Here is a 20,633-nt window from a genome sequence, read left to right on the forward strand (position 1 = left end):
AACGCAACACAGATCTCGCGGTGTCGGAGGTATGTTACGTTTGTGTTGGCTGCTTCAGTTCATTGCTTCTAATGCTCGCCACTCGCCGAATTGTTCTTGTTTTTGGCGTCAGCTACGGCCAACGGTGGCCATTTGTACAAGTAACGTTTTCTGGCGGCATTCTTGCAAGATGTCACAATATGAAGAAATAGTGGTATGGTTTTGTTTGATTGATAGCCAGTCTTATCTGCAACAGCCATCACAGTCTTACTGAAAATAATGCTAGGTATGCCTTACGCTGACTTATACGCATACGCGACAAATATGTCAATGTTGACGTTCAATGCAAGAGTCATGTACATTTTGTACAAGTGAAGCTGCATGTTTCTGAGGACGCTGGCGCACAAGACAAGTGAGGAGGGACATACTACAAACTTCTTTCGTGTCGGCAACTAAAGAGTCACTTGGAAAAAAAAACTCTACGGGACCCACATATCGTTTTGGCATCTACAATGAGGTAGGATTTTGTTTTCCTTTTTTCTTTTTAATTCTGCCGCAGACACCGTTCAAACAGGTGGCCCGTTCGAAGCAATATGTCAGCACATCCGCCCTATTGGATGTGGCAATTGTATTTGCCATTACATCGGCAAAAATAGTAAGATTGACTTTGAATGGGATAATATAATCAAAGGTAATAATAATTCCTTATTAATCCAATGAGTTGTGGCTTGATGATACATCTCCAAGGAGAAACAGAAGGAGGCATCTTTACAAATAGCTTCACTTTGCCTCATCCAATATGGCTGCGGCGTCAACGTACTCACGACGCCACTGCAGTCTACTATGTGTATTGTAAATGCGGTCTATGATAATACTGTCAGCGGGCGCCATTCAATGGATAGATGCGCGACAGTGCTCCATAAATTTATCCAAATATATTGGGCAAGTTAATGCTGTCAGTATGGTATTCATAATAATTGGGCCCGCCCATGCATTTCATGTGCCCCCCTTAAGTTTTGCAAAACAACAGCTTTAGATTTTACTTATTAAATTAACATTATGTATAACAGCTAACTGTAATTTGTTGTCTAGAACCAATACTAAGCCAGGTTAGCTTAGCACTTAGCATGGGTTCTCTGTCTTTTCATGTTACCCGCTTTGTGAGAGCAATACTTATCAGAACAGAAATGTATCTTATTTACCATCACAGAGGTGATGATTACAGACTTAGGAACAACTCTGCAACTCGTTGTTTAGCTTCCGCAGTAGCCATTCAACGCTCGTTGCTACGTGTAAGTAGCATCAAGCTACTTGAGCCTCAACCTCCACTTTAACGTGTGCATTCAGCCCAGCAAAGCTTTTTGGGACTGTCTAGACAATTCAATGTGGTTTTATATGGCGCAAAATACAATTTTTTCTTTATTTTGAGCCTATAGTAGGCCAAACAGTATAGTATGAGGAAACTCCATTGTTTGCAAATAATTGTAGAGTAGCATGTGTATCGGAGGTGCTGTGTTGGGTAGAATCAGCTCAATTAAAATATAAATAGAAGTGTCTTCGCCTTTTCAGGCATCCTACAGATATGAAGCTAACACGTGTGCTGATAACATCGACTTCAACTTATCAGACTTTTGAATTGAGCAATGAGAGAAAGTGCATCTTCATTCTTGGAACGAGGGAGGATAACGTTTTGCAACATCCGCTAGCTTGTGCTGAGTCTCTTTTGCCTCTGTAGTTTAAAAAAAACAACAACACACGCACGCACAGAAGCTTGTTGGGCAATATTTCTATGACGGTTGTCTTCTACCTGGCCAACAGTGTGAACAGTTGAACAGTGTGTTTACGTAGCGAGGCAGCGTGAAGAAGGACCACAAACAGACTGTAGTGGTTTATGACTCAAATGGCATTCTTCCTTATCACTGACCTCCATTTTGTATTTTTTTTTGCAAATGTAGGACGCATAATAAAGGTGGGAGATAAAAAGGTTTATCTTGCGGTAAGATCAAACTTATTGTGTGTAAATGGCGGGAGTGTATTAATGAACCGCTCATTGTGATGCTGTGCAAAGAGATTAGTGGCGGTTGCATGCTTGGCGAGAGGAAGAAGCCGTCTTGGCCTGAAACTTGCTCAACACTTTTCGCTCACACACCCTTCCTTTTTAGTCTATTTTCAAGAGGCTGACAGTCAAGGAAGCTGCGGGAAAACATAAGCGGGAAGAGATGCTCACGGTTCTAAGGCAGGGATGTCCAAACCTTTTCATTTGAGGGCCACATACAGAAAATCAGAAGGACGCAAGGGCCACATATTGTTATGAAGAGAAATTGTGTTTAGTCCTAAGAATTGTACAAATAATTTATTTGTGCTTTTGCATATTTAGAAAAATGATACAGTATATAAACCAATTTGTTTGTAATATGGCAGTAGGGTTATTATAGTTTTGGAATTTTTCATTTTAGTTATTCTTTATTAGTTTTCAGGGTGGTTCTGTTAGTTTTTATTAGCTTAGTTCCTTAAAAAATGCTTAGTTTTAGTTTAGTTTGTTAGTTTCAGTATTAGTTTAAAAAAAAAAAGTGTATTATTTGTGTGCAATATTTAAAAAACACCATGGGACCAACATCATCTTTTGGTGCTTTTCTATTGGCTGCTGCAAGATGACGTCACTTCTGTGTGACATACTTTCAAACGTCATTATTCCGGTTTTTATCAAAATAAATCGATTAAAAATCACATTTAAAATCATCCCCAAAGGCTCATGGATTAAATTAATTACCAAAGACTCAAATGAAGGACATGCTTGCTATAACTGTTAGTTTTAGTTAATTTTTTGAATTTTAGTTTTAGTTTTTTTTATTAGTTTTAATGAACTAAAATAACCTTTAATAGCACCTGTTTTTCGACACCCTCCCTTCTTACTTTGACCATCTCCAAACATTTTTGTTTTGTTTATTTTATTTGAACTGAGTCAAATGCCATTTTTAGCATACGTCGCGGGCCACTGAAAAATGTACGGCGGGCCGCAAATGGCCCCCGGGCTGTAGTTTGGACACCACTGTTCTAAGGGGACAAAGGCACACGCACAAACATCCCCCCCCCCCCCCCCCCCCCCCCCCACACACACACACACACACAGGTTTAAAGCAACTTTCTCCAGTCATGCTTTACTCTCTCCCTGCCTACTGACCCACATTCCAGCAGGATTGTGTCACTGGAACTGTGCCGGCAGTCACTACTCATGGGCATGCGAGTCATAATCTTTATCCCCCCCGTCTTACTGTCCTCTCCCACACGCTCCTTGTTTTCATCAACTTTATCCACTTCCTATCTGACACTTTGTTGCTCACCAGGTATGTGTGTGCGTTTGCTGATCTGGGTCACGCTTCTGTACTCAGTTCGTCCACGCGTGCGCGTCCCTCGCCCTTCCCAGCCGAAGGTCAGAGTTACATAACAGTGGTGATTCAGTTGTAACAGGCTTCATGTGTTCCGCTTTCGCCGGGCTGGTGTGAAACTGGCGTTTGGCTTGCGATGGCGTTCAGTTCAGCAAAGTCACGCCGTCGCTTTCAAGACTTAATAAACTTCACAAGTTTCTATTTTAGCACCTGTTGGGGTTTTGTTTGGATTCTCGGTAGGTAATCAAATAGTGGGGTTAGTCTTGGTTTTGCAAATTGTTTTGCCCCGAGTGTGGGACGTTGATAAACAGTTTGCGTAAATTGATAGACAGCTAGGTCTCTCTCTGGCATTTCTCTATCTCTGTACCTTTTCTACACTCAGGAGTCTGCAACCTGTGGCTCTGGAGCCACATGTGGCTCCCTGTTGATGTAGAAAATAAATAAATAAATAAATTAATTTTTTTTTTTTTTTTTACATATTTATTTTATTTTTTTAGATAAAATATTCCATTAATGAGATTGTTTAAAAGAAATGAATACTTAAATATTCAAGTTGACAGAAAAAGAGAGACAAAAGGTAGATGAAAAAGTAGAGGAAAAGCAGAAATTGACCATAAAATCTCATGAAATTGCCAAAAAATGTCAGAGTTGAATGAAATGGTGCTCAATAGTAACGTGTTCATATAGTAACCATAAAATGTCTTTTGAATTGCCCCCCCCCCCCAAAAAAAAAAGAAAAGAAAAAAAAAAAAGTAGTTTTTTTTTTTAAAGGCAGAAAAAAGGTCTTATATATATATATATATATATATATATATATATATATATATATATATATATATATATATATATGTATATATATATATATATATACGTATATGTGTGTGTGTGTGTATTTCACATAGTTTGAATAATAGAATAATATAACTTGAAAAAAAAGTGGTATTCTCGAAACAGTCTACAATGTGATGTTACTTTTGTGTGGCTTTTCTTACCCAGGTTAAATACAGTTTGCAGTGTGTTAATTAGGGCCATGTAGCCATGCAATGTCAGTGCCTCAGACCTATCAATTTGCCTGTCTAATCTGGAGGTAATCCTAATCCCGTTAGTGTAAACACCGCTGCCATCTGTGCCTGCAAACACCATGATGGTCATTATAACGAACCCATCAAAAGGTCTTCAAGACGTCACACTGCGTGAGCGTAAAACTCTCGGAAGTTGCCTGTGATACAATCAGGTTCTGCAGGTGAGCAAATTAAGGATTGGCAATTTATGACAAAATAACATAATCACAAATAATTACAGTGGTACTCTGACTTGCGGGTTTGATTTGTTCCATTGTAGCTCAGTTGACTCATTTATCAAATCAATCTCTGTTGAAATGAATTGAAAGGCCATTAATCTGTTCCAACCCTTCGAAAGCGATCATAATGTACTGTGTATAAACATAAAAAAAATGAAACATAATAAAAGACAATGTAACGTAAAAATATATATATATATATTTATATAACGTGCAATCGACTAATTGCCAATGCTTCGGTATTAACATCATGGATCACTCCAACAGCAGCCCTCTCTCAGTTGCCTCCCTGCACTCACGTGGGAGATTACCAACATCGGGTCTAACCCGCCTCCGCAAAGGAGAAGCAGATTTTATACGGTTCACAAAACTAGAGCCTTTAGTCTTGGTTCTATTTATTGTTAATGCTTTTTCCTGTTGGATGTCTTTGAACTGGAGCTCTTGAGATAACCTCTGTTCTCAATTGTTGTTATGTAACGTTATATAACATCAAAATTGAATTTAAACTTCCTTCAAAACGTACACACCATACTTGTTTTCTCAACTTCATCATACGATCATCCTTGCTGTTTGCCATTGCAGTGCATCGGAATGTGGCTGCGGCTGGGATAATTTGCAGCTCATTAAAGTCATTAAATCGCAACACAATTTCACACTTGCCGTGCAAAGTGGATCGTGTTTTGTGATTTGCAGGAGATGACGGCAAACTCCTCAGAAGTGATTATAAAACCTGCCAAAGAATTTCAAACAGCAACACTTCCTGCTTAGGTGCATCCCGGGTGTGTTAACTTTTCATGTTATGATATAATCACTTACAGTAACTTCTGGAACGAGCAGCCAACAGCCAATTATTTGGTTTGTGCATAATGACAGACCGACTGTTATTGAGCAGGAAGTTGGTTGACATGCCTGACGCACAAACAAAAAAGATAGATTGGATTCAATGGCAACAATACACAGAATGTTTTTATTTTTAAACTGTGCTTTTCTTTTTTTTTTTATATATATATAGCCACATGGTGAACTAGTGGTTAACTCGGCTGCCTCACAGTATTGAGGTTCACAATTCGAGTCTGGCCTTCTTTTGTGCTGTCCCTGTGCATATGTTGGTTGTTATGGATCTTGTCACACATTCCAATAAACACTTTTCCATCCTTACAAATGAGCTACTGCCACCATAATGTTATAATTTAATAAAATTTTTGAGAATACAGGGAGTCCTCGAGTTTAAGGCGCACTCGACCTAAAGCGTTTCGACTTTACAACGGTAACGCCCGGTCCACCATTTTGGCCCCGTCCGCCATATTTTCTCCCCGTCCGCTATTTAGCTTTTAGCTAGTGCTAGCGCTTGTCCACTTGTGGGAGTATTTTTGGCTTTTTTTTTTTTTTCCACATCATGGCGCCAAAGAAGAAAGCTACGTCTTCTATCAATGTTGGTCCAGCCACAAGAAAAGCAATTACCATGGAAACGAAGCTAGACGTCATAAAAAGATCGCAGGAAGGAGAGAGACCTTGGCAAAGACTTGGGCTTCAGTTGAACAATCATAAAGCATTTTTTTTTTTTTTTTTTATTTAACATTTTGTATGCAAATTATTGTGATGTAAAGTCAATTTAAGTCAAAATTCGGGTTACATTGCTAGAGTAGGAACGTAACTCCGACGTTTGTGGGTGGGGTGTCAGAGAAGATCAGTCATTTGTTTGGCAAACCTTTCGACAAAGGGGGGTGCAGAAAGTTGTTTACTGGAAGGGGGTGAGCTTGGCTATTTCATTGGGTGCTCGGTTGTGCTTCGGGGGGTGTCAGCTCCCACTGGCTGCCATGTAATTCGAACCCTGGAATCATTAGTGGACTAGTCAGGATAAAAACTAGCACTAGCACTAGCATCAGGGTTAGCAATTAAGCCCTTGAGCTGTCTATTGTGTAAGTACATTACTGTAACGATCAATCATGGCGCAGCTTGAAAATATCACATGACCAAACAAAAATGACATCACAGTTGCTCAGCTCTCAGGTAACAACCAATCACAGCTTAGCTTCAGAAAGCAGGTGAAGCGTGGCGGCCTGAGCAACTGTGATGTCATCGTCAGTCGACAGCAAGTAGCAAAATGGCCGCCCCCAAGCTGGACAAAAATGAGTGTTTTTTTGTTGTTGTTTTTTTTTTTGGCTTAATTTATATTTTACAACCGCGATGTTAATTAGAGTATCGTGTTTATAGTGAGGACGCATAGAACATATTGACAAGATTATTTTTATTTTTTTGGTTTGACTTCAGGTTCAATAATTTGCATTGAAGGTAAATTACACACAAGGGAATCCCTGGCGCACCAAATGCTACTCACAATTGTTTTATTACCAATTAGGTAGCGTGCTAAAGGATGAGCGGTATTAACAAACGTGGAAATGATTTGTAACTTGTTACTGAGGACTGAGAAACAGTTAAAGTCGCAGCTAGCAGATGTTCCATTGTTATGCTCGGCGTGTGTAAAGTTGCCTCCGCTAAAGTTGGGACTTGGGCCGCATCTTTTGAAATGTTGGCCCATTGAGTGTTGTCGCTGCCAACCCCCAACGCCTTCTGCACCCCCAAGCCACCGAGGCAAGGGGATTTTCCCTCATCCCCTGCTCCAACCCCCTGCAGACCTCATCTTTGTTGCCCCACAACCATTAAAACCATTAAAGCCTCCACCCCCACAAACACACTTGGTTTCTACTTTATTGCTTGTGTTCTTTGTGCCCCCCCCCCAGGGGTAAGGCCTAATCTGATGACCACCCCCGCTACCCCACCATACACATCAAAAGCCAATTTATTGACCAATTACTGCATTGTGAGAGTACGCATCAATATGCATTTGAATTGTTCTAATGCAGATACAATCTCAAAACTCGTGGTGTTTTTCATCAGACGGCTGTCTATGGTACAGTTTACAACACCCTTATTCTGTCGTCTACCACAGAGGTGGTTACATAATAAAAATATACAACCTCTGTATTAAGCGCCCTTAGCTTATTACAAGGCCCGGGAAACGTACAGGCAAGCACACTTCCTGTTTTTGTGTTGAGCCAAATGGAGGCAGGAAGTGAGACAAACTGCCGCTGTGTGACTTTGACCCGCAGACACGTGATCTGGACGGGGTTCGGCTGGACAATCGCATTTGAGAGAAGCGATGGAAACACATTGAATTCAATCACTTGAGTGCTCGGCGGATGCTTTTAGTGGTCTGCGACGACGTGTGACCTTCATACGATACGATTCCCTGGAGGAGGGCGATCGCACATCTCAATATGTGCGCTACTTTGTTACTGTAGATTCGATTTTCAGGTATCTTGAATGTTTGTTTTTACAACAACAGTTGATTTTACGCCCTAATTTGAAAACAATTAGACACTTTTTATTCCTTACTATGTCTAAATGGGTTGATTACTTTTTGCAACTTCCACGGATGACCCCACAAAGTAAAAAAAAAAAAAAGACGACGTAAATTGAGAGAGTTAAGGTCAATAACAGTTGAGATCTTGAGTGAAATCTTGGGTTTTATAGTCATGCAGAAATGTAACCCAGGAAGCATTGCCAAAAATAAAAACAGGCTATTCTGCATACTCCTTATAAATTTTCTTTGCAAGAATATGTTTTATGCAGCCCCAGTAGTCTAAACATGGTATCCTGATTCATATTGCGTTTGTGGAAGATGAATTAAGCAACAAAATCGACCCCGTTTTTGTCCATCTCAGGAGGCGGCCATTTATATTCACTTGCTGTCGACTGAAAATGACATCACAGTTACTCGGGGATCGGGAAACAACCAATCACAGCTCGGATTCATTAAACAGGTGAGCCGTGCATATGTTTATTGTATTTTTGATTTATATTTTTTATATTTCATCCATCCATTCATGCAGTCAGTACTTTTTATTTATTTTTGGCAAGGTTGAAACAGTACTTCTACTTTTACCAGAGTATTTATAGATTGTGATTACCGTTGCAAATTCTGCAACTAATAACAAAGTGAAGCTTTTTGCAGTCTTGGCTCCCTCCAGGGCACATTTTGTTTTGGGGGTGGGGCTTTTATTAGGGGTAGGTGTACCCTCTTTGTTCTGGTCCACTCCACTCTCATGCTTGCTTTTGTCCCCACTCACTGAAACAGGAAGGATTCTCTCCTATAGATTCGATTCTATCTGGCATGTTTCCAGGGCAACCAGTGCAGGTAGATTAGAGTAGGTGAGCCTCTAGAGTTCTTTTTTTTTTTCTTTTTCTTTTTTTGGCGTGTGTATTTTTAGTCTTGCATTTCCCGCCACTGAGGCTGCAGAGGGAGGGGCGTGGTCACAGCCGGTATGAAGAAAGGCTGGCTCCTCACAGCCTCGCGCCAAAATGCCGGCGTTATTTAAATCAGCTCGGTGTGGGTGGGTGCGGCCCAACTGTCTCCGTGTCCTGTTTAACTCCCTGGATTCAGCCTGCAAAGCAAAAACAATAACAAATGTTCAATCCTCTTTCAGATAATGTCTGAGTGTATTATTTTAGCCAGCTTTTAAAATTATTGAAACTGTTTTTAGACACCAGGAATGTTCAATAACATTTTTTTTTTTAAACCTATTCCTAAACTCACTGATACTGATACCAAGTAACTGATACCATTAGTACTTCATACACTTGATGATATAATTTGCATTAAAACTGGCTGATCATTTTAATGAAAGATCTTTCTTTTATTTCTGACACAAGGCAGAAGAGTCACTCTGCAGTTGGGAATTTTTAAGTTAAATATACAACTCACTCAGATTTAAGATTCCTTTGTAATTAATAAAGATGCAAATTAAATTAATAATAATAAAGTTTATTCTTTGTTTAAAATTAAATGAAAAATAATGCAGGTTAAACTATTTAACATGACATAATATGACACTATGAAATTGGAAAATGATACAGCTAAAAATATATCACAATAAAAAAAAACAACCATCCATAGTAAAAAATACAATTCATATTACAAAATATTGGTGCATACAAGTAAACAGGTGGGTATAGGTTGCTTGTACTGCATTTAACAGGTAAAATTTTCTCAGTCAATGAAAGTAGTTAAATGTGTAAAGTTTGTAAAGACCTTTTGGGCTTGCCTGCATACAGTAAAGACCTGTAAACAAACAAACAAACAAACAAAACAATATAGTGTTTTGATACAGTAGCCGCAAAATAAAATATATCCATTCCCACACCCAAAATCTGTCTGGCAGCACGACAGCCAAGCCATTAGCAAGTCTGCCTCACAGTTTTTGAGGTTTGGTGTTTAATGTCCTCCCATGCTTGCGTGTATTTTCTCCAAGTATGTAAACTTTCTTCCACATTCCCCCCAAATATTGTTAGGTTCCGTTAGTTATTAAGCTAGGTCTGTATGTACCCTGTGATTGACTGGCAACCAGTCTAGGATGTACCCCGCTTTCGGCCCCAATTCATTTAGGATTGACTCCAGCTCACATGTGACTCTAATAAGGACAAGCACCACCATAGAAAATGGACGTATGTACAAATAATTTAAAAACAATGGGGAATAATGCTTTGGTTTTTAAGTATGGCCAATTACAATTGAAGCAAATCATCAAATCCATTCAACTACATGTTAAACCCAGAAATATATATTATTACATATACAAATTGCCCCCTTGCTAGCGCTTTCCTTCCCTTTGGATGTTATTTCTTTTGTCTGCAGAGGGACTGAATGACCTGAAGAGCTGAGCAGAGCTCTCGAAAGACTCGCTTGTCCTCTACTGCTCTCTAGTGGTGGCTGCAAGAGACATCTCGAGGCTATCATTTTAAAATGTAAATCAAATTCAAATGAATGTAAAATGTTTTTCTCCCCCTTTGTTTGTTGTTGTGTAGGTAGGTACGTCTTTTCTACGATGTGACGTTTATTTTCAATGCCAAATAGCTCCTCTGCACAAGATGGACTGCAAATCCACCGGGACAAGTTTTGTGTCATGGCACCGCTTCATATATGGCAACGTAAGATGGCCGCCAGTGGCGTCACTTCTCCTTACGTCGAGTAAGCAGCAAAGTAGAGGCAAAAAACGTGAAGAATGGACTTCTTTTTTTTTTTTTTTTTTTTTTTTTTTTTTTTTTTTTAAAGAAAGTAAGTCTTCATTATTGCTGTTAGCAACAATTAATTAGCTTCTGCAGCAGAATGAGAATGTTAGTGGTAATAGTAATCAACTCATTTGCCAAATTGCCACCCTTTTAAACTGACGACATTCTTTCATGCGTCCAGGCCCTGCCGTGACAGTGAACACGACATGGCTAATGATGATGGATGTTCAGGAAGCATCTATCCATCATCTTCTTCAATAAGTGTCTACAAAGATGTCTGCTTAGCATCATCATCTGCGCACAAGCCCTCCTGTGCTGCTCTAAATTGGTTTGTAGTTATTTTGTTATACGTTTCATGTGTTCACAATGTTGGCTTTCATCTTTCATGTGCCTGTTTCTTGATGCTAAATGCAGCTCTGTACAGGTACACCAATACAAAGAGCTGCGCCATCAAATAATAGATGTTGCTCCCTCTCATTGCCACAACAATATAAAGATAAACTATTTACAAACTCCTCAGTACCGCACCGCAAACTACATCCCCAGTGATCAAAGTCTTTTCATCGGTCTCATTAGCTTGTGCAGGTGTACCTAATGATGTGGCCAGTGAACCGTCCAATCAGATCCTAGTAGTGGGTGTTTCTGTCTGTGGTTGCTGTTGCCTGGCAACATCAAAGTGCTGCTTCGGTGGTTCGATTGCAGGGCCTCACATGAGAAGAGGTGACCCTAAAAGAGCTGAAAGGGGGGCGTAAATCATCCATAGAGGACTCCATTTCCCACACTGCTGAGCAGCAGTATGAAGTGGTAGTGGATGATAGGATGAAGAATTCACAGAGCATGTCATGAATAACGATAAAATTAATATACACAATTATCTTTATTTGAACATATCAATTCAACATACTATAACGGGTATCGTGACATTGCTTTGTTTTGTCACATCAGCCTACTCGACGACATCCAGTCACGCAACAAGCGTCTGTCGCACTCAATCAAATGCTCTGCTGCTCCGGGAATGCACCACTGAAGGGGTTAAAATAAAGGGGAGGATGCCAAATGACTGCAAGTCATTAACGTGGATGTGAGAGGAAAGCGAAGCAAAAAAGATCTCACGATGCTGCGGGTAAGAACGACTGTCACCGTGAATGTTTTGTTTTTTTTCCCCTTTAGTGAGTGCACGCCTCTTGCCATTCTTCCCTCATCTTCTTCCTTTTTTTTTTTCCAGATTGTGCCTCTGCAGTCTGACTGATCTCGTATGCCGAGTGCACAGAGGCTCGGCTCCAATCGTCACTGTGCACGAGTGAGGCAGCACTTTGGTGGCAACTCCTGGCAGAGAGGAAAGGGAGACGACACAGTTGAGACGTGAAAGAGTGAGGAAACTGTTTTGTCAAAATGAATTTAATCAACGGTGAAACTTCGACTGCGAGTGGACAGAGCCGAAATGGTGCAAGCAGCAGCTGGGAAGAGAAGAGACTTGTGAAGCCCTCGACTCCGACTAGGAAGCCTCAACCAGTGAGTATTGCTTTTTGTTGATTTTTCCTTGACCCCCGTTTGATAACTGAGTTGGAGAATGACTTTTGTCATTTCCAAAAGCCTGCGCGACTTATTTTAAAATGTGCAATGCTGAGACAAGACGTGCTCTGGATTTGAATTTGAGGGCAAAACAAACAGTCAACGGAACCAGCTCCCGTGCATTGAGGCGGGGAGAGGTTGCCTTCGGCTGTTTTGCAACCTGTTGCAGCATCCACAAGTATGGAAAAATAAAAGATTCTTATTGTAGCTCAAATGTTTTCTTTACACCAACGCAAATGGCAAACTCTTTTCTGTCAGCCAAATCGATAAATCAATGTTAACAGTGTAGGCACTGTGGCATGTGGCCTCGCAGAAGGGATGAAGTGTTTTGTATCACTGTTGCCGTGTTGCTGCCAGCTTCATAACGACAAATGACTCTTGGCCATAAACGGGACAGGCTACACTGTAAAAGCTGGTGAGTTAGTTCAACTCAATTGGATTGAGGAGACCGATTACAATGATTCCTTTAATACAGTAACTCCAACAATTTGAATATTAAAATATTTTATTTGATATTTATTGAGTAAAGTCACACGAGGTGCAGAATTTGGACCCCAATGAAGACAAGACACAAGATTTGGGAAACAGTGTCTTGGCGGATACCTTTTGTACGATGATGCATATTTTATAAATTACTGTATCACCATGTGGTGCAACAAAAAAAGAAATAAACAATTTGGGACTCTTATTTTGTAATACATTTAAAGACAAGAATCCATAGGGGAGCAGCTATCAGGTTTGTACTGTCTCACAAATATGTAGAAAAGTTACCCTTTTAGCTAGCAACTGCTATGTAGTGGCCATATTTGGATAACACATGTGGTATGACCTGAAAAGAAATCTTATTAATTTTGTCCAATAAATAAATGTTTCATTAGAATTGTACTTGTTTACTAGCTAGCTTGTTTTGTTTAGATGGCTAACATAACTGTAAGTGGAAAATATTATGCAGTGCAAGCATTGTAGAAAACTTTCCATAGTGGGATGTATGTCCTAAATTGTAGATAATAATAATAATAATAATAAATATTTCCTTTGTGTGTGTTTTTTTAAGTAATATATTGACTGTGCTGGGTCTGGTAAAATCTTTATATGTCAGTAACCCATTTACAAAAAATACAAAGCAACAAATTGAGAGCAGGACATAGAAGAGTAGGGATGGGAAACCTCCACATGCTGACAAAAGTGTCATTCAGTAACTTTTGCTATGGCAATGCACAATTTTATGTGACACCATAAAGGGCAAAAGAGTAACTGAACAAACTATGATAACACAAAAACAACTGCATAGCAACTTATTATTTTATGGAATATAGTAACTGCATAAAACTTGGCAAACCAAGAGTGGCTAATACAGCTAAAACATCATCATCACCTTCTCGTCATAAAGGACATAGTAACTGCATAAGCATCAGAACACCTGACTCAAAACACAATCATAACAGGAACCCACAAAATAGAGCAACACAAATTACTTACCAATTTCTACTCAAAACTAGTATGAGCAAGCGGCAAATATGTTTTCACTTACTATTCTACTTTCAAGGGACCCAAAGCGCTTTGAACCGTGTTATTATACACCCACTTAACGACAGCATCACGGTAATGGTCTCGTGTATTCTATCCCCGCTCAGCCCAAACCCGAGAACGCCATCACCATCGCCGTGTCGTCGCGGGTGCTCTTCAACATGGAACGCGAGCAGCAGATCTACGAGCGGCAAGGCATGGAGGAATATCTCAAGTACCAGCTGGAGCATGAAAGTGAGCCGTTCAGTCCTGGACCCGCCTTCTCCTTCGTCAAGGTCAGAGAGAGCCCGGTATACGGAGTCAAATGACCCTCGTGCATCTATCAGGCCATTTAGGGTGGGAAATAAATCATCAAATGTTGCTACTGTACCTTTATACCAGGGGTCAGCAAACTTTACTGTCAAAAGAGCCACTTTAGGCCAGATAAAAAACCAAACATCTGAAACATTTGAACATCGTGATGAAGGAAACAGCGTGTTAGTGTTAGTCTAATGTACTTATTAGAGCTGCACCAGAACACAAAAAAATGTGCAGGATTCAACACTTTTAAAATTTATTTCGTCTACATTTCATTTTCTTTTTTGGGGGGGATTTTTTTGTGTGTGTAATTTTTCATACTTAGTTGTTCATACATTTTTAGAGTTTTCCGCCTTTCTGACATTTTTGACAATTTTATGGACGTGGTAATTTTCTGCCTCTCTTCTCCATTTTTGGACATTTATGGCCTTTATTTTATTTATTTCATTTTTTTTTTTTTTTTTACTTTTTTCCCCCTGCATTTTTTGCTATCAATTTTCTGACATTTATGGCAATTTTGTGAACATTGAATGGTATTTTTTAGGACATTTTTTTGGTTACTTTTTGAACATTTCTTTCCTGCTTTTTCTTAAATCAATTTTCTGCCTTTTTTTGGCAATTTTGTAGACATTTTTTGCTCATTTTCGGGATTTATTCTTTTGTTTTTGGACATTTTATAGTTACCTTTTAAATTTTTTCTTTTCTACCATTTTTTGATAAATTGTCAGACTTTTCTGGCAATTTTGTATATATTTTACAGTTATTTTCGATATTTCTTTTGTTTTTAGATATTTTATAGTCACTTTTGGAACGTTTTCTTTTCTGCCTTTTAAAAAAAATAATTTCTCTGACATTTTTGGCAATTTCATGGATATTTTATGGGAAATGTCTGCTTTTCGTTTTCCTTTTTGGACATTTTATGGTCACATTTTGGACTTTTTATTTTTTATTTTTTTTAAGATAATTAAAAAAAATGTTTTTATCTATCTTTTGTTTTCTGACAACTTAAAATGTTTTAATTACTCATTTTTTAAAATCTAAGTTCATTTTACATTTTATCTAAAAAATAAAAATAAATATGTAAAAAATTAATAATAATAATTTATACTTTTTTTTTTTTTTTTTTAAAAGGAGATCCACAGGGAGCCACAAGAAAGGAACTAAAGAGCCACATGTGGCTCCAGAGCTGTAGTTTGCAGACACCTTCGTTATAAATCCCATCAAATACCATGAATAACACACACCCGTGCATGTGCACACTCGGCATCGGTACTTTCACGAGTTCCCCCGAAGATACAGAATCATAAGAAGAACATCGCCACTGTAATAATTCAGCCGTCAGAAATATCTCCGCATGCTGCAAACTGAGCCTTGAACCCGCCCCCGCAAAGACTTTTAACACGCTGCTCGGTGCATCTGGGGGCGGTGAAGAAAAAAAAAAAAAAGGATTAAAAAACAAACCGACACGTGCAGCCCACCCAGTGATTCCCGAGGTTTGTGTATTTTCATCGTAAACGTGCGCTCCGTCGTGTTCTCATGCAGGCTCTGGAGGCTGTCAACAGTCGACTGCGGGAGCTTTACCCTGAGAGCGAGGAGCTGTTCGACGTGGTGCTCGTGACAAACAACCACGCTTACGTGGGCCTCCGACTCATCAATACCATCAATCATCATCGTGAGTTAACGAGACATTATAACTAGTGATGAGAAAATGAAGATTCATGAAGCACTTGGGATTTTTAGATAGATATTTTTTACTCTTTTTGATGTGGAAATTTAATCAATTTCTTTACCTTCATACCAAGTACACCATCTAGAGCAGAGCCCGGAGGCCATTTGCGGCCCACCGTCCATTTTTTAGTGGCCCGCTACATATGCTAAAAATGACAATTGACTCAGTTCAAATAAAATAAACAAAACAAAAATGTTTGGAGATGGTCAAAGTGGATGATGTTGAAAAACACAGGTGCTATTAAAGGTGAATGATTTTCATCTTGTGGTGCAAAACTATTTTTCTTGCAAAGACCATCTTGTTGACCAATTCCCAGTTTTCTGTTTGTTTACGATGGGCTTTTTCTCATGGTCCACATACCAAATGATGCCCCCCAAGAGAATTGGGGACCCCCACAGCCAGTACTCACTGGAATAATTAGGAAGAGTGGGAAAACATGCACAACTTTTAACATACAATATCTGGCGCTGTGATTTCTGTCACACACTTGAGGGCTGTCAAAAGTGGAAGGAACTAAGTACAGGAGTCAAGGATGTACTAAAAAAAAAAAAAAAAAGAACTTGTTTGAAAAAAAAAAAAAAAAAGCAAACAAAGCGCATTTAATAATAATAATAATAAATACTTAACTAATTTGCTCCCAATAACTTTCAGTGAGGAATTAATAAAGTGTATTTATTTTTATTTTATAATAATAAAGTATATTTTAATCTGTTTTTTTTTATAAGAAGCCTTCAAAAACAAAATCATTGTCAATGTCAATCTTAAACATCAATGTAAACATAAACATAACATGCCAATTTGTTCATTTTTGTACCACAGCATTAACCACAAATGACTCAGAAACAGATTACATAAATGAACCCCAGATCAGAATATCACGTTTTGGTCTTTTGATTCCAGTTATTTTCAAAAATTTCAAGAGGACACTGTTAGACTGAAAGAAAGTCACCACACTATTCAAAGGACAATCAAAGGTTCGGCCACCAGGGGGGGATGTGTGCACATCAAGCTTCACAAGTCTGGCATTTACGCCCAAGAGTTCAAGCTTTGTCTTTTCTTTCAATAATATCCTTTGTGTTTGTTCCTCCTTCAGACTTATTGATCGAGCGCTTCTGCATGACTGGAGGAAACAGTCCTATAGGTTACCTGAAAGCATACCACACGAACTTGTACCTTTCCGCCGACTCTGCCAAGGTCCGAGAAGCTCTGGAAGAAGGTAGAGGTAGCATTTTACTTGGGCCCCGGTTGACGACGCAGCTGCGATAAATGTGCGCGTGCGCGTGTGGTCAGGTATCGCAGCAGCCACCATGTTCACGCCAGACAAGATGAAGGAAGTGTCGGAGAGTCAGCTTCGCGTCGCCTTCGACGGCGACGCCGTCCTTTTCTCGGACGAGTCGGAACGCATCTTCAAGGCCCACGGACTGGACAAGTTCTTCGAGCACGAGAAGGCTCATGAGAACAAGCCTCTGGACCATGTACAGTATACACACAGTCGACGCCGATGGATGACACGTTCTGAAGTACAAATGGAAGTCATTAGTTGCGGGTTCGTTTGTGAGTGCGAGTTGAGTGTGATTAACATGGCAGCACTTGAACTGAATCCCATTTAATAGAAAATTTAATGAATTTTAATTTAATTATCAATATCAGAAGGCGGCCATTTTGCTGTCGACTGAAGATGACATCACAGTTGCTCAGGCAATGACCAATCACAGCTCACCTGTTTTCTGAAGCAAAACTGGCGGCCATTTTGCCACTTGCTGTCGAGTGAAAATAACATCACAGTTGTTCAAGTAACAACCAATCACAGATCAGCTTCAGAAAACGGGTGAGCTGTGATTGGTCGTTGCCTGTGCCCTGAGCAACTGTGGGGCAAATGGGAGGCGGAGTGCACCTTGCTACCGTGACTGGTAAACCATGGACTGCTCCCAAGTTGAGTGCAAGGGGTGTAATGAAAAAAAAAAGGTGTTTTTATTATATGTGCATATTATTATTATTATCTTATTTGAAAATATTTTATTTCTTTAAAGAACAAAGCGGATCTGCTCACTGTTAAAGCTTTGTGCTGCCAAACTGGAGGGTGCGAGTTCGATCCCCTCTTGCCACATAATAAAAAAATATATATATTATTATTCATAATAATAATAAATATGGGTTTGTCAGTTTTTTTTTGTTTTTTTTTAAATGAAAGTATGGTCATCCTACTATAAGCCAATAATGACTTCAAACATGGACAGACAGCATTTAAGCTTTAACTTGCCAAATAGTGAACCAACATGTAAATCAATTACAAAAAAAAAAAAAAGATTTACAAGGCGACACTTAATTTAAAGTAATAATAATATGATATATCCTGACTGCGCTCTTCCATCTTACCGCAGGGCCCACTGAAGGGTTTCTTGGAGGTTTTGGGCAAACTCCAGAGGAAGTTTTTCGGCAAAGGCCTGCGCATGGACTGCCCGATCCGCACCTACCTGGTGACGGCTCGCAGTGCCGCCAGTTCCGGCACCAGAGCCTTAAAAACGCTGCGGTCGTGGGGCCTGGAGATTGACGAGGCTCTCTTTCTGGCAGGAGCGCCCAAAGGCCCCATGCTGGAGAAGATCAGGCCGCACATTTTCTTTGACGACCAGATGTTTCACGTGGAAGGCGCGGCCGAACTGGGCACGGTGGCCTGTCACGTTCCCTACGGCATCGCGCAGAGACTTGCAAAGAAATGACTTCTTCAACATCATGGTGGAGAGGCAGCAAACATCTGGACGCGCAGTACGTAATGGTGGAAGTGTTCCGAAATGTCAAAAGTTGTTTTAAAAAAAAGAAAAGAAATTCTATGCTAACATGGCTTGAAATCATTGCACATGAAAGAAAAATGCTATTTTGTCAGTCTATGAAATGTTTATTACTTAAATTTGTTAAATGTCCGTGTTTTAAAAAATAATTTTAAATTTGATCTTGCACATCAGTGACATGTTGTACATGTGGGTGATTAAATTAATATATTTTTGCATTACAATTAAATCTTAAGTTATGGAATTTGGTATGTTGTGAAATAAAAAAAAATACTTAAATGGAACTCACTTTGTAAAGTATTATTAACACTTCATTTCTGCTAGTTGTGTCCTCTCGTCTTGCTTTGACATGGATTCTTGCACTCAATAAGAATAATCATGGTTTAGTGATGCAGGAACTCGGATTCATTCATTCCAACCAAAGATAATGAACTGATGCCAAAACTGACGTTTTATTGACTTAGGATACATATCATTGACATAATAGTATCCAATTGCCATGAAGGTTGGCTTCAGACGACTGCAGCGATGATTGCCCCCACAGTACCTCCTGCACCGGCCACAGCTGCAGAGGCAGCGCCCGACAAACCAGCCATGCCTACAATACGGCGAGAAAAGAAACACTGCATTTATTTACCACGTTTCTCATTTACTTGGATTAAACCATACAGCTATTTATACAAGTTGTGGCGCATGTGGCGTAACTTAATGCACGATTATTTTGGGGGTGATTCTAAATGTGATTTAAGTAGATTAATTTTCATATTAACCGGAATAAGGACGTTTGAAAGTGTCGCACAGGTACAGTATTCAATTCAGGTATTGCCATTAGCCGACAGAGGGCGCGCTTTCCTCTCTACTCTCCTGAAAAGCTGGACGGCCTTCTCGTGCTCAAAGCCCCGCCCACCAACCTCGCCCTTCATTGTTAAAGTACTGCTAATAAATTCAAACTGAGAAAAAGAGAATTAAAGCTGAAAACCAGAGGTGAAACTGAATATATATATATATATATATATATATAAATATGCTTAAAGAAAATAGCCTTTTTTTTTCCACGTCTGTATTTTATTTTTTAATACCTTTTACTGTACTTGTTTCAATGTCAATGCAGCTTTTTCCCACAATTTATATATATATATATATATATATATATATATATTTATTTATTTTTTCTCAATATCTTATTGTCAGTATTGTGGCTCCATATGCCTAAATTTTCCTCAAGTTCTGACTGAGCCAGTTAGATTTCCTGCACAAAACACATAGTTGTGATCTCGAAGTTGAATTGGGGATAGGTCATAATTTTACTGACTGTACCTGCAGACTGCAAGAGAGCCACCGCGCTGCCCGCCGCCACCCCTCCTCCGTTAGCGATGGCTGCGGTTGACATCATGCCGGCTGCGTAGGAGCCTGCCGCGATCCCAACGGAAGTGAAGCCGGCAACTCCCAACAGCACCGGAGCCAGAACCACCGAACCAGCTTAGACGGAAAGTGAAGTCAACCACACCACATCACATCAGTGAAAACATATCAATTTGTACTTCTCCACAAAAGGCTGTTTGTGATCACTCAATCAACATCTTACTTGCACCCGCAGCAACAGCAAGAGCAGCCGTCACTGAAAATCAAAACAGTACAAGTTGGAAGGTTTCATTCAACTCCATTTCATTTCTTACTAGTCTACGTGATCGATAGTCAAAAAAAAAAAGAGAGAGAAGCGAGAGACTCACACAATCCCATGTTGTCTCGTCTTGGTCCTTGTCTAGAAGAAAATGGCCGCAGTGCTTTCAGCCTGGGTCGTTTTTATTTGTTCATGTGAGGTGTCGTTTCCGGAAAAACGAAAGTGGATGAAGACCAAAAGAGGGCGTTGCTCGCAAACCTTTTCAATGGATGGAGAGAATTAAGTTTCGTTTCTGTAGAACAGATTAAAGTGGCAGGAAGAAGGATTCAGAGTTTTTGCACATTTGCGACCCCTTTGGCGAAACGCG

The 20,633-nt window shown here is 39.6% G+C and overlaps 2 protein-coding genes across 12 annotated transcripts; one reads left to right on the forward strand and one right to left on the reverse strand.

Annotated features, from left to right (window-relative positions):
- The first annotated feature begins 20 nt into the window (after positions 1-20).
- Positions 21-18,968, forward strand: LOC144032116 (cytosolic 5'-nucleotidase 1A-like). 11 transcript variants are annotated; one of them, XM_077539801.1, is made up of 13 exons: positions 21-496; positions 7,776-7,980; positions 8,391-8,489; positions 10,361-10,470; positions 10,580-10,693; positions 10,916-11,062; positions 11,680-11,857; positions 11,960-12,246; positions 13,941-14,108; positions 15,673-15,802; positions 16,953-17,075; positions 17,150-17,334; positions 18,241-18,968. In XM_077539801.1, the coding sequence occupies exons 8-13, from the start codon at positions 12,127-12,129 to the stop codon at positions 18,574-18,576; spliced, it is 1,062 nt and encodes a 353-aa protein (XP_077395927.1). In that variant the 5' UTR covers positions 21-496; positions 7,776-7,980; positions 8,391-8,489; positions 10,361-10,470; positions 10,580-10,693; positions 10,916-11,062; positions 11,680-11,857; positions 11,960-12,126; the 3' UTR covers positions 18,577-18,968. The 11 variants fall into 11 exon arrangements, with proteins under 11 accessions (XP_077395927.1, XP_077395924.1, XP_077395928.1 ...); XM_077539798.1 differs by having other exon boundaries at positions 10,580-10,653; XM_077539802.1 differs by lacking the exon at positions 10,361-10,470 and having other exon boundaries at positions 21-265; positions 357-496; positions 10,531-10,653.
- A 102-nt stretch (positions 18,969-19,070) lies between these two features.
- LOC144032118 (interferon alpha-inducible protein 27-like protein 1) lies at positions 19,071-20,536 on the reverse strand. The gene is made up of 4 exons (XM_077539809.1): positions 20,376-20,536; positions 20,231-20,263; positions 19,963-20,124; positions 19,071-19,243 (listed from the first exon to the last, which is right to left on the reverse strand). The coding sequence occupies exons 1-4, from the start codon at positions 20,383-20,385 to the stop codon at positions 19,158-19,160; spliced, it is 291 nt and encodes a 96-aa protein (XP_077395935.1). The 5' UTR covers positions 20,386-20,536; the 3' UTR covers positions 19,071-19,157.
- Between the last annotated feature and the right edge of the window lie 97 nt (positions 20,537-20,633).

The sequence above is a fragment of the Festucalex cinctus genome, chromosome 12, assembly GCF_051991245.1.
Source record: "Festucalex cinctus isolate MCC-2025b chromosome 12, RoL_Fcin_1.0, whole genome shotgun sequence".
NCBI classification, from domain to species: Eukaryota; Metazoa; Chordata; class Actinopteri; order Syngnathiformes; family Syngnathidae; genus Festucalex; species Festucalex cinctus.